This window comes from Paramormyrops kingsleyae, chromosome 7 (assembly GCF_048594095.1).
Source record: "Paramormyrops kingsleyae isolate MSU_618 chromosome 7, PKINGS_0.4, whole genome shotgun sequence".
Classification (NCBI taxonomy): Eukaryota; Metazoa; Chordata; class Actinopteri; order Osteoglossiformes; family Mormyridae; genus Paramormyrops; species Paramormyrops kingsleyae.
Window position 1 is genome coordinate 7,860,956 of NC_132803.1, and position 14,045 is coordinate 7,875,000.

At 36.4% G+C, this 14,045-nt stretch overlaps 1 protein-coding gene across 11 annotated transcripts in view; it reads right to left on the reverse strand.

Annotated features, from left to right (window-relative positions):
* The window catches only part of LOC111843783 (transcription factor 4), a 141,630-nt gene that overhangs the window by 27,265 nt on the left and 100,320 nt on the right, over positions 1-14,045 (reverse strand). For all 11 annotated transcript variants that reach the window (XM_023811639.2, XM_023811634.2, XM_023811640.2 and 8 more), the window contains 5 exons: positions 4,021-4,123; positions 3,021-3,154; positions 2,733-2,865; positions 1,665-1,735; positions 1,188-1,266 (listed from right to left, as the gene is read on the reverse strand). In XM_023811639.2, coding sequence (XP_023667407.1) covers positions 1,188-1,266; positions 1,665-1,735; positions 2,733-2,865; positions 3,021-3,154; positions 4,021-4,123 — 520 coding nt within the window. The remainder of the gene's footprint in view (positions 1-1,187; positions 1,267-1,664; positions 1,736-2,732; positions 2,866-3,020; positions 3,155-4,020; positions 4,124-14,045) is intronic.

The window sequence follows — 14,045 nt, forward strand, 5'->3', positions numbered from 1 at the left end:
GCCTTTTCCATGGGCAGGTTGAGCGTCTTAAATACAGCTGCAGATACATTCAGCGGTAATAAATGATTTATGCTGGAAACATGCCTCTGTGGAAAAATCCCTGATTCCTGATAAGAAACATATGGAATCCTGGCACTGGGACAGTTAACCAGTTAACTGGGCAGCCGACCCTGAGATCTCTACTACTATTCCTTTGAGGAATTGTTGGCTTTGTTATCAGTGTACATAGGATATGTATTAATAAATATCAGTTTCATGGCACTGTGTAAGCTGTGATGGGCTACTCCATAGGTGTTAGTTACTCCATTTCTCACACCTGACTAAGGATTTGTTCTGAATTGTTATGCAAACATTACAGGATCATGCATAGTTTGCTAGTTTATTAGTTCAATAATGATATACTGTAACAATGAGTAACATAAACTACCTTAATCAGGTCATTCATAGATCCCCAAATTACTTTATTAAATACATAATATATAACATTACATATAATATACAATATAATATATAAACATAGATATATATATATATATTCTTTATAAATTATATTATATAATGCTTATAATTATATAAATGATAAACATCATGAGGAAAATAATACATTCAACGAGGAAAAAGGGGCATATTACAGATGCTCCTTTCCTTCTGATGGTTTAATATTTAGAGTTTATGATGGGGCAACAGCGATGCACATTCAGGAGAAAAATTTGAATTTTGATCTCTTCATGGGTTAGCGATACGCCGCATGGTACTGAAGCTGGGGCACAGCAGCGTCCACCGAGCCACATTTACAGCTTCTATCGTGATCGTAACTGTAAACATCACAGTGTTTAACAACGTATTACACAGAGTTTTTGTGTGTAACCAGTTAAACTCATATACATGTGTTTAATTTTCAATTACTGGTTTTTAGTTAGCTATAGAGGTTATTTGTTTGTTTATTTATTCAATGATAGTAGAAATTTACTTATCATATCATATTCATACTTCCCTTATGATATTTTGCACTTACGATAGATTCATCAGAACGTAACGCCATCATAAGTCGAGGACCACCTGTTTCTGAGTCATAGAATAAACTGCTCAGAATAGTAATGTTTGACCAGTGGCTTCTGCTTATAGCACCTCTCTGAACATTAGGGATTATGTGAAGGACTGTTTTTAATTCCTCTACCTGCATTTACCTGTGAGTGAAGGGGGCGATCCGACAGGAGTTGATGGGTTAGATGAGAAGTTGCTATTTGTGTGATCTGGGGAGTAAATCTGCAACAACAAAACTATTACAAAATAGCCTTAAAAACCTTTCCATATAATGAAACAATAAATAGAAAAACAAAAAAAATGCTTACATTTTCCCAATAAAAAAATACAATCATATTTTTTAATGATCTCCGAAATAGATGACAATGATAATTGACAATGAAACTTTTAGTACTTTAGCCATTGACGTGTAGTATGTGAACAGTGAAACATTTGATGGTAATTTACACTGAAAATGAAAATGGCAAATTTGAAGAAAAATACTCAACATATTGACTGTAATAGCCACCACAAACACAAAGAGTAATACTTGACTGTAATACACACAAACTGTATTAACTTTGTGTGTAAATAAAGGATAACATGTACCTCTCCAGCTAATTTATTGGGAATCTACTCACCGATGCCAGAGCTTTACCTAAAGCGTCACCAGTCTGGGAACTGCTTGCAGGGGCACCCGCTGACCTGTTACCTGAAGCGAAACCAGCACTTCATGCTAACTGTCGATTCATTTCAGAGATAACATGCTTAGAGATATGAAGTACAATAACAACAAGGAAAGATGAATACAATTCAGAAAAGTACTTGTTTACACGCACCGACTAAATTTAAAATTGCATTACTGGTCAGTTTCAGCGATATGCAAATTTGAAAACTTTTGAACATTATTAAACATTTTGAAGCAAAAATCTTCATGTTAAAGTAAATGAACAATTCATACCGATGTTCCTCTCAAAATCACCATTTAATTACTTTTATCCCAATAAAGAATAAAAATATTAAGGAAGTTACAAGGAGTTTCTTTCTCATTGGTGCAAAAACGTCATTCAGCATAAACTACTGTCATCTTTATGTTGGTAAAATTTGAGGAAAATTAAATGATGATATATAATGACTTGTTATCTGTTATTATATAACAGCTCATATAAGGACACTCCAGATTACATGGAATTTATTGTTTTAATGATTTTTTTTTTTTAAAGCTTATTTTTAAAAACTAATGCCTTGGAGCTGCAGCCATATTGCTTAAACTCAGAATAGTCAGGGAGAGGGAAAATTTGTATATCGCGGGTAAATTATGAAGTCAATTAATATCATTGTATCAAAGCATTACAGACAAAGCCAGCAAGGGACTAGTGCAAGAAACTAATGATCTTCATTTTATAATATGCGAAAGGCAATTTTCATTACTTGATTTTTGACTAATTTTTACACAAAGAAAAAAAATGATTAGTTACAAAATACTGATCAATTTTCATTGTTTTGATTACATTTTGTTTTAGTAATATTTCCAGTCTGACATGCTGAATCTTAAAAGAAAACTATTTTTTCTTCCATTTAATAATATAAATTATTAATTATTAACAAAATACATAACACTCATAAATGTATACTGTAGAATTTTACTTTCTGTCAAAAGTGTGTTTATATATTGTTACATTCATGTAGAGCACTTAATTTATTTTTACCCATTATGCTGTCTGTTCCGTTTGTGGTTGTTGTACAGGATGCAGTGCTGTAGTGATTTGCTCCACTACGATGAAAACTGGACATTGGAGGAAGACTGGAACTGATGTCTGTTGATGAGTGTGACGGGTAACTCTGAAAGGCAGATGAATAGCGAAAGTCACAATGGTTTCTTAAAAGGTGAAAAAGAACTTTAAGAAGTATAAAATGGTCCCTGATTTCTAAATAGCTTGGGACTGGGAAATAAGTGGGATAAAAGCAGGTACAGAGGAACAGTAGAGGATACTTACAAGTCTCTCGTGAGGATGTAGGCCACAGTAGCTGCTGCTCTGGGAACCATGAGAGGAATTTGCAAGCATTCCACTGTAACTGGTCTGGCTCATGCCACTGGGTGAGCTCCATGGGTCTGTGCTGTGGTGGCCATCTGAAAGGATGGGAATCAATGCTATGCATCATCGAGAATCAACAATACTGTACAATGAAAAACATGACCAATAGCAACAGGCAAATTACTGAACAGCTTCATTAGGCTTCAAAACCAACTAGAGACAACAGACAGGGGTACTGAAATGATGGACTGCGGAACAAACCCCCCACACACACACACACACAAACACCACCACCATCATCACCACCACCATTTGGTACTGAGAGACACCACGTCTCCCCTGTTCAGTCTAATTCACCAAGCATGACCCTCCGGTTGGCAAAATTTACCGTGGAGAACCCCCCCCCGCCCCAGCCCTGCAGACCGTGAGCAATCCTTGAAATACAATAATGTTTTAAGTCACATAAAACCATGCAATTTAATTTTTAACAATGCAACACTGGTGTGATTCATAACATAAGCATAGCATAATTAATTAATACCTAATTGAGTGTTAAAATCTGTTCTATTAAATTGCATTGCTCATTAGTATATTAGTATAACAGCTCATATTTTAACAAAATTTCTTCTAGAGATGACAATTCTGTAGAACAAAGAACATAATTTGTTTTACATTTTAATTTTTTTTAAGTTAATTACTTTAGACTAATATTCATAATAGCAAAATCTTTTGTATAAAAAGATTACATCCTATTATTAAGTCTATTAAGTAATGACTAAAGATATACCGCTGTACAACCACCCTATAAATCAGGATAATTCTTGGTAAAATATACAATTCTAACATGCTAAAATATTCATAAAAATAAATAATTCACTACCAGATTAAGAGATATGATATATATGAACAACATATCTGTTGATTTTATTGTGGAATGGGTACCGATAACAGCAGATCATACCTGGCATGAAGAAGGAGCTGGGGAAGGTGCTGCTGGCCTTCGTGGATGGATAGACAGGTGAGTCCCGGTTGTAGTCGGCAGTGGTCGCAGGTGGGGCATATACCTTAAACGACAGCAAGAACCAGCATTACATAAACTACACTAGTCGTATCATTACACCTGCTTTAGCTGAATAGAAAAAAAAGGTGGAGGCTCCAATTCATATACCAATCTGCCATGTTACTTGTTAAATTCAGCGTACCTCATTGCATGCCCAAAGGTCCAAGCAGTTCAATGCAAAATACCTCAGTAACTTATTACAAAACAGCCACACAATGCAGAAATTTAAAATCTCGAACAAGCACATATAGTTTCAAATGTGTTGGCAGCTACTGATTTCTCGTTGCTACAGTAACAGCTGTACAGTGTGGTTTCTGTACATTGGCGCACAAGCACTGAGGCTGTGCAGATTGTTGTGGTAAGCAAAGAGGACTTGTGTTTCCCAGGACGTTTCAAAGGAAGAGCAATACAAACAGGGATCATTCAATCTGCGAAAAGCATTATCCTCTAACTACAAATACACATTAGCAATCATTTCCCTTTTCGCCTTTACAATCCCACAATGGACGTAAAACAAACAACTTCCCTAAAAGTGAAAGTGATAGAATTTATCTGTAACATAGATTTGGGGGAGGGGGTGGCACTGTGCCTCACACTGGAGCATCACACCTGCAGGCTTGTGTGGAGTCTGCACAGTCCCCCCCCCCCCCTGTCATGTGGGTAAACTCCAGGCACTCCAGTGTCTGTTTGCAGTCCAAAGCCATGCAGTTAGCTTAAGCGCAGTCTCTAAACTGCCCATAGTCAGCGAGTGTGCACTGATATATACCCTGTGATGCACTGACATCCCATCCAGGGTGTACTCCAGTCTAGTGCCCTTTGCTGCCTGGAACAGACTCCAGCCCTTCAATGATCTTGACCAAAGATGTCCTATCTCCACGGTAACCTGTGCAGCTATCCTCATCTCCCATGTCCTATTTCAAAAAGGGACCTGAAATCAGCATAATCATGGTCACTGCAGTGGCTAAACAGCACCCCCGAAAAAATGTCCGTACCAGTTATGTCCATTCCAGTATATATATACAGTAAAATCCCGCTATAGTGGACTCGCTAATAACGGAATTTCGTCTTTAACGGACGAGGTCCGCTGGTCCCGGCCGTGCGCCTTTAAGAACATGCAGAAAAAGCATCGGATATAGCGGACTCGCATATAACGGAATTTCGCTTATAACGGACAAACAATCCAACCCCCCCCCCCCCCCCAGGGCCACTTTTAGCTGTAGTTTTGTTCGGCTATAACGGACATACAGGCTCCGCCTACAAGGCGTGTGGCGTGCCGGTGATATCCAGCGCAGATACGTACGTAGTCGGGATTATTAATAGTCACGCATCTGGTCAGGTAAAGTTGGATTACTACATGTACAATATAATAATCTATACCACAAGTGTGTCTGCTGAGGTGTGGCATGAGTAAATGGTGTCCTGTAGTTGTGTTCTGGCCATACAGCAACTGTGGATATAACGGACTTTGGATATAATGGACTGTTTTGCCAGGTCCCTTGAAGTATATATATATATATATGGTTTCTTAATGTTCATAACCTGAAGCACATGTTTGTGTGTATGGTATGTAAGAAGCTTTGCGACCAAGGGCGTAGGTTTGGTTTCATCATTGGTAGGTACAGTACCAGATCAGCCCTGAACCTCCCGCCCTGTGGACACACATCTCCATACCATCCACACCCAAATCTACGCCCTACCATCCCTAATGACTGTATTGCCAGTTATTTCTCTGCACCTGCGCCGTGTGCGAGTGGCAGGGAATCACTAACTTCACATACACATTCTGACTTCAAACTCTGTTGCAATAATAATGTGTATCTCAAAAGGGATATTCTGGAAAGTACCATCAGTGCAATCAACAACAAATTCCTACAAAATCACACCAAATACTTTCAATCATCTCCTTTCTCAGTCTCTTTTGTTAGGCATGTACGGCATAAGGTCTTGCACACTGGCTTGTTTCAGATTGAAATGCAAGAGATTTTCTTATGGTTCACGCTGGACTGTAATTCAGAGCATATTCTGTGAAGGCACAGCTGAGAAAGGGGTTGACCTTGTGATGAATTATGCAACTCCTAAAAGCGGGGCAACTTTCTTATACTATCCGTAATGGAGCGGGAATGAGAGAGGGAGGGTTAGGGAGAAATCCAAAAGGAAATCCCACCCACCTCACCCTCAACTTTATTTCTATGAAGCAGCAATTGGAGTAATGCATTCCATATGCAACCTTTCTTCCAGAACTTTCTCACAACACACATGCAGGATGCCTGGGGCTGGCATTACCATTAAATGCTAATTGATTCCACATGAAGCACAGAAGTAAAGCAAGAAGAAATAGAAAGAAAGAAAGAAAGAAAGAAAGAAAGAGAAAGAAAGATAGAAAGAAAGAATACTGCTGAAACACACACACACACACACACACACACACACACAGTTCTGATCAACATTACTGGCACCCCTGAATTATACATACACCATGTACAATATTTCCTGGAAAAATGTGTAGTGAAGCATTAGGTCTAACTGCACTAACATGTTTGATACAGAACAGCACAGGATAAAATGATAATTAAAAATAAGAATGGGAGGGAAAAGTATGAAAATGGAAACATTGCTTTTGGAGAAGTCAAATCTGTTTGGAAAAAAAGAAACAGATTTCCATTGCTGTGATATTAGATTCACCTGTCATAAATTTTCAGTGTGCACGGAACTTGAATTACCCAATGAATAATGGCTTCAATTTTTCAAAGGGCCACTTTTATTTCCTGTTCCTTATTCATAATGATAAAGACAAGAGAGCTGTCTGAGAAAGTTACTATCACCAAAAATAAGACTTTTAAAGGGTACTAGGCCATCTCCAAAGACTTTGGCATCATTGTTCCAACAGTTTGCATAGTTATTAAGAAGTTTAAGTTGGCTTAACAAGTAAAGCATTGTATGAACAATACAAAGTTATGGGCTCAAATCCCAGTAAGCACAAGCGTAACCTGTAACCCTTCCCTCTGGTGTGAGGTGCTTTGGATAGAAGTGTCAAATACGTGCAGTAATGTAAAAGAAAACTGATTAGAGAAGTCTTCAGGCAGTGGAGAAAATAACATCCACAGGATTTAAGCCTGACCTGGAGTGATGGTTTCAACCTGTCCCATATGCCAACAGTAAACGAAGAATTGCTTTATGGGCAAAGACCAAGGAGAAGACTACTACTACTGAAAGGGAAAAAACATTAAAAGACATTACTGATACTTGCCAAAACCTACGAAGAGAAACCACAATCTTTCAGGAAAATGTCCTATGCACAGATTCAGCCAAAGTATAGCTTTTCAGCAAAGTAAACTAATGAGTTGTTTAAGGGCTTGTGAGGAAAAGAACACCCTATCGACAGTTAAATATGGTGAAGGGTCAATAATATTGTGGGGTTGCTTTGCTGCCTCTGATATTCAAGGCCTTTAACATATTAAAGTACTCATGAAATCAGAGGATTACTGAGGCATTTCAGAGCAAAATGTGCTGAGCAGCGTCAGAAAACTAAGTCTGGGTCAAAGATCATGGGTCCTTCGGGACAACGATTCAAAGAACACCTCTAAAAGGACAAAAGAGTGGTTTAAAGAGGACGCTGCACTGTTTTAAACTGCTCAGCAATGAGTCCTGATCACAATCTGACCAAAAATCTTTGGAGAGAGTTGAAATTGCCATTGGGGAAAGGAGTTCTGCAAACATTCAAGAACTTAAGCAAATTACAGTTGAAGAGTTGGAGAAACTACTAGCAGGCAGGTGCAGGAAGCTTATGGACAGCAACAAACATTTGGAGGCTGTCATTGTTACTAAGGGTTGTGCAACCAAATATTACGGAAGGGTGTCTTAAATGCTGCTTAAGTCATAGCTTATCTGTTATTTTTGTGAAATCACTACACTTAAGTTGAAAATGTATGTTTTTGTTATAAAACTTTGGACATTCTATTAAAATATTCTGATTATTCAAAATTGGTACTAGTCTGGTTCTTTCTAAAGATATTGTACATTTAAAAAAATCAGGGGGGTTCTCTGAAATACTTAAAAATGTTTAAAAGAATCAAAAAAATGTCTGCAACCTTGTAGACTTTGTACTTTTCTTAACGGCAATTTTATAGCTTGAAAATATTCTGTTCAATTTCAAAACATACACACTGCGAACAGAAGTAGCACGTTATTTTATTAGATTTGGGTGTTTTTTTCCCAAGTCATAACTGCAAATAGATCTTCATTAAAATAAATGTAATGATAAATTATTCAAAGTAAATATAAATGCGACAAAATATCAACAAAATCTAATATGTCAGATCTCTTGCTGACAGTGGTTTTTAGGTTTAAATTTTTATTAATAAATGGAGGGCCAAACCATCATGATCAATTTGAAAACTTTAACTAGCTGTTTTACATAATAATAGTCCTTGTGTTTTCTTATCTTTATGTCTTTGTTTTGTATTAAACTTATCTTTAAAAACCTTCATAATCTTAAATAGGGCTCTTGATTTCATATACTTCCTATAATCAGTAATTGGGCATCAATGGTTAAAATCACTCACATACATATATAAGTATCTCTGTGGACTAAACCACTGTGCCTGTGATCAGAAAGTCACTGGTTTGAGGACCAGCCTCGGTAGAACAGTCACACGTCCCTGGGCCCTTGAGCAAGACCCCCAGCTCCCTGGCTGCTACAAGCTGGCTGACCCTTTGCTGTGACACCAAACTAGCTCTCACCGGCATATCTGCCTCTCTCATTTTCCCTAAAGGATTAATAAAGTATTACACTATATATATATATTTATTAGTGCATACCTCAGTGTCAATGGTAACTGGACTTAAATGAAGACAGGTTAAATTGACTGATATGATAAATAAAGACAGCGATTTCTGATCCATCAAAATATTCAATTCCACAGTGCCGATGCTGAAATAGTGCAGGAAGACGCGGATGCATTTTTGCGTTGGGCTGTACATTTGAAACTTGGCAGCCGAGCTACATAATACATATTCATAAATATCAGCTACATAACTGACCTTGCAACAGCTCACCCACAACAGTATGCATGCAGAACCTGTCAAAAGTTCGAGCATGCTTGGTTTTTTTCATGTCCTACGTTTCTTTTAAATACTTTACAATGATACTCCACAATACATAAAACAGCAAATAAAGAGTACCAAAGCTATCTTCAATAAAAAAAAGTCTGTAATTCCTGTATTCTTCTAAAGAGCCACCATCCGCCTTGTTAAAGCTGCATAAACACAAGTTATTCAGTTAACCAGTTTCAGCGGCAGTCAGCAAGTTTCACCCAAAGATTTTCCCAGCTCTTCTATAGCTTTACAGAGCAGCCTGTTGCTTTGCCTGATTCTTTTGACTTTCCAACTTATCCTATAAACTGAGGTCTGGAGATTGGGCAGGTCAGGTCAGGGGCTGAGTCTCCCGTCACTTTCCCTCTGCACTAAATAGCTCTTGCATGGTTTTGCAGTGCTTCAGCTTATCATCTTTCTGATGAACGGGGCTCGGCGCAATCTGCACAACCCTGTGGCACTGAGATTCCCTTAATATATGCTACGACACCCACAATACCCGAGATGAATTTGGTACTGGTCACCAATTTCGTCACCAAAAAAGTAAATAAAGAGCACGACACAGCATTCTCCATGCCTCAGAAAACTACACAAGCAGAACTCATGCATTCGCATTTTACAAATACACATGGGTTGGACAGTACTATTTCAAAGTTTGTGTTACTAGTCTGTAAAACTGACATCCACACCTGTTACCGGACAAGTGCACACAGTTTAAATCATAGATAATAATAGTTTCAAGCAGGTGAATTCATGTTTTTGGCTGGTATTTTATCTCTATATTCTGTATTCTTATTTTTCACTTTATGTTCATTCAGTGCCTTCATTTTACAGTAAATCCAGCATTACAATGAATTACTAATTGTCAACAAAAACTCCACCTGTATGTAGAAATTATCTGCTTTCTTATTGTGTAATATTTTTGCATGTGTGAAGCTGTTTGAAAGTGATCTGCATTTAAAATGCTACTTGCATACTGCAGTTGAAATTGGGAATAAGAAAGCACAGTAAATCAAAAACTTAGACTTCCATGCAATCCAGCAACTCAAAAAAAGAAAAATTGTTTGCACTGCCATTCCCGAATAAGCTCAAGATTGTGTGCCAGTGGGATGTGATCAAATAATTTCTGTTCAGTACATTGTAGCTTTTAATTGATTAACCGATCTTTAACTGCACAACAATTACTCGACCTGGCAACCAAGTTAATTAATGTAACAGTTCTATAGCCAAGTATTGTTCATATAAAAATGTAATGTGTGTCCTGCACATAATTATGACATCAACTTTCTTTCGATCTAGCTAGAATGCCACCTTGTGGTTACACCTCTTTTTCAACTACACATCAAATACGAACAAACGAAAAGTCAAGGCAGAGACAGAGAGGAAAGAATACATATGTTACTTCAAGAGTAAGTCACTAAACTACACATATGAATTTCATTTTATGCAACATAACAATAACGTCTTCAGGGTCAGATAAACTCAGAAACTGAAAGAATTCCACAACACAGTCACACATTTTAGATTTTGACTGCCAACTCAAACCATATACTACAAATTATTTAGCCAAGGCAGTACTGCAATGCTCATACTTAAGGGAAGAGTACTATTCAAATACTTTAAAATAATGGCACTAGCTCTTATACATATCAAAACAATAAAATAGAACTTGAAGTAATATTTCTAATATTTTATAAAAGCAGTAATGCATGGCACTCTCCTGACTTGAACCCTGTGCATTCTGGGATAGGCTCCAGGAACAGCATTATTGGGTGAATGATTGGAAGGTAAGTGAATGGATGGATGGATGGATGGATGGATGGTATGTAGAAGTCACAAATGGTGCCTTCCATTTTAAACTTTATTTAATTTTTTTGACAAGTGAAAAGACAGAAAAACATATGGCTGGATTTTAACACACATGAAGTAAAAACCAGTTCTTCTAATGACAGACGTGAGAGACATACATTACCCTTTAAATTAACCATTTGTTTTTAAAATGTCCTTTACAGTAAAAAATCAACTTTTTAGCATTCCCAAGTAGAGTAGTGGAAGCATATCAGCTGGATAGTAATTGAGCGCTCAAGACAGACTTAACAGCCGAAGTAACCCTTCAGCAATTAACTCCCTAACCCATCTTACAAACACACACACAAAAAAACTATGTATATTGAAAATGCAACACTAAATATTTGGGCACACAAAATTAATACTGCAAGCATTTTTCAATTGAAAATTTTCACTAAGCTTGCCTAAAGAAAAAAATTACTTTGAAATATTTTACATGTGTCGTCACCTTCTTTTTAATAACCGATATATATCCAGACTGGAAAAGTTTGTGGTGAATTCTGGCGTGTGAAAATTGCGATCCTGACACATGCGTATTTCATTTTCACTGTGGCAGTAGATTTAATCCAAATTAAGGCAGCAATCAAATCATTATTACAATGTACTCTTCCAAGAAATTCTTATTAATAATTTTAATAAGCTTAATAATGAATAAAATCCACTGCACATGCTTATTTATATGTGGATTACATTGTATAGGATTGTACAGTAGATATACTGGCAATTTAACAAAATAAATGCAAGCGGATTTTTCTTCCCCATTCCGCTTCAAATGAATTGGATAAAAAAACAATTTGCAACTGAACCAGGAAAAGGGCATTATGCTCTCAAGTTAAAATACAATCATTAAAGCAGGGTCAGTCACTTTTGGGAGCAACCGGCGTTTAGGGCCTTGCTGAAGGGCCCAACAGTGAAATCGCTCTGCCGACCATGGGACTTTCACAGGCACAGCGTCCCAACCCTCAGAGCCACACAACGCCTCACGGTGTGGCCAAGCTGACAACAAAAGGGCACACTGACACACTGCAGAGTGATGGCTTTAAAGGCAAGCTGACATTATATATTCAACACCAAGGCACATACTAAAGTAAGGGCTCATCTGCTATTTATGCAGAATGTGGTAAATCTACTCTGTAGCACAGAGTCCAAAATCAAAAATGTGCCAAATCAATTTTAAAGGATTACTCAAAAAGACATAGGAAATCTGGAATGATTTAACCATAACTCCTTTGGGCCTTAGGAAATCTAATCTTGTGAAAGAGGAAAATGATAATATAGGGGCAGCATCCTCACAGCAAACCTGGAATTAAGCTGTGTATACATTTATTACACTTTGTTATGCAGAAAATTTTATATCTATTCGACAGTCGCAAGTCCTTCATGCAGGGCCCAGATCTATAATTTCCAGATAGCTCTGGAAAGTTCCATTCAGTAACCATCCTTCTAGCTATTGTTTGAAAGCACAACTTGTTTACAAATCACACTTATTCGCTATTTAGCAACCAGCTACCAAATGGTATATAATGCTTACAGACTGTGAAAATTCAAGGTTAAGCCATACATACATTCCATACTGTAATACATTCCATACTGTAATACTGCACTGATTTGTATGTATTTAAGGCAGCGAATATGAATTAAATTCAATTATGTATTTTATTCCTAAACAAGTGCATGTTACAGTGGTATCTAACCTTAAACTAAAAAATGAAAAAAACACTTCTGATCTGACTAATTTAATAATTATCATATGGATCAAACTCCACCACAGACCATAAAATGAGGCCCATGCTATTTGGCACCGACTGCAATAAGATCAAAGGCATGATTTATTGGATTTTTTTGTATTTTCCACAATGTTGGTGTTTATGTAATGCTGCCTGAAGTGCATATACACTGGAGGCATCAGCATGGATAATACAAGCACTGATATTTAGCAGCCAGTTTTGTGGATGACAAACATGCACACAATAACTGTGCCAGCTTTTATTTATATTTTTTCAAAGGATACCTTCTCAAATAGCAATAATGTACAATGCCAAAAGGAGATTTTTAAATACGTGGTAAATACTAAATGTTAAATACCACTTATCACTCTACTATGTAATCTAAATTTTGTTAATAATAGGATTTCATTATTCACAAATAAATCAATAAATGATGAACATTCCAAGAGAAATCTAGGTACCAGCTTTATTGAAAAGCTGTTTTAAGGTTGTTTCCCCATGAAAATAGATGCCTTCTCCCTTCTGAGTTTCTGCATGAAGAGGTGGCACAGAATACAAACAGCCATCTTTGTGTCTTTATTTAAAATCTGTTGCTAAATTATTATAAATTATTTCCAATACATGGGTGAAAATAAAAAAAACAATAAAAAGTACAATTATTTCTGTATAGGTTACGTTATTAAATCTGCAGTTATTACTTTATATAATAATTGATAATTATGTCTCCATATATATTAATTATATATCAAGGAACCCAAAAATGATTCAAATTAACACTAATCATGCATATACTAATTTGAGCTGGTTACTGTAAATACTAGGTAATTTGTTCAATAATACTATATTAAATAGTAATTCTGATGTGAGTGTCATATCAGCGTGAAGTATATTGTTATTTATTCAAGAAAATTAATATATTTACATAACCCTGATTAAATAAAATCTGTTAATATTTGCTAATATTAGCTATATTTCAAATTAGTATGCATATAGTTTAAATTTAAGTAAATAGGAACTGTATGATCAATAAACAAGAATATAAGAAAATTCTAACAAGTTGAAATGGCTTAAATGTAAAAAAAAAATAGATTCTTGAGAAACTCCTGCATTTAAATGTCAAGCAAAACTACAGTGACAAAGGTGACAGACACGTGTATCACTGAACTTAAAAAGACTGTCTTCAGGCAGTAAAAGAAATATAATTAAATCAGGAATTTAAGTTTCATTCATGTATTTATATATTATCTGATGATTAATAAA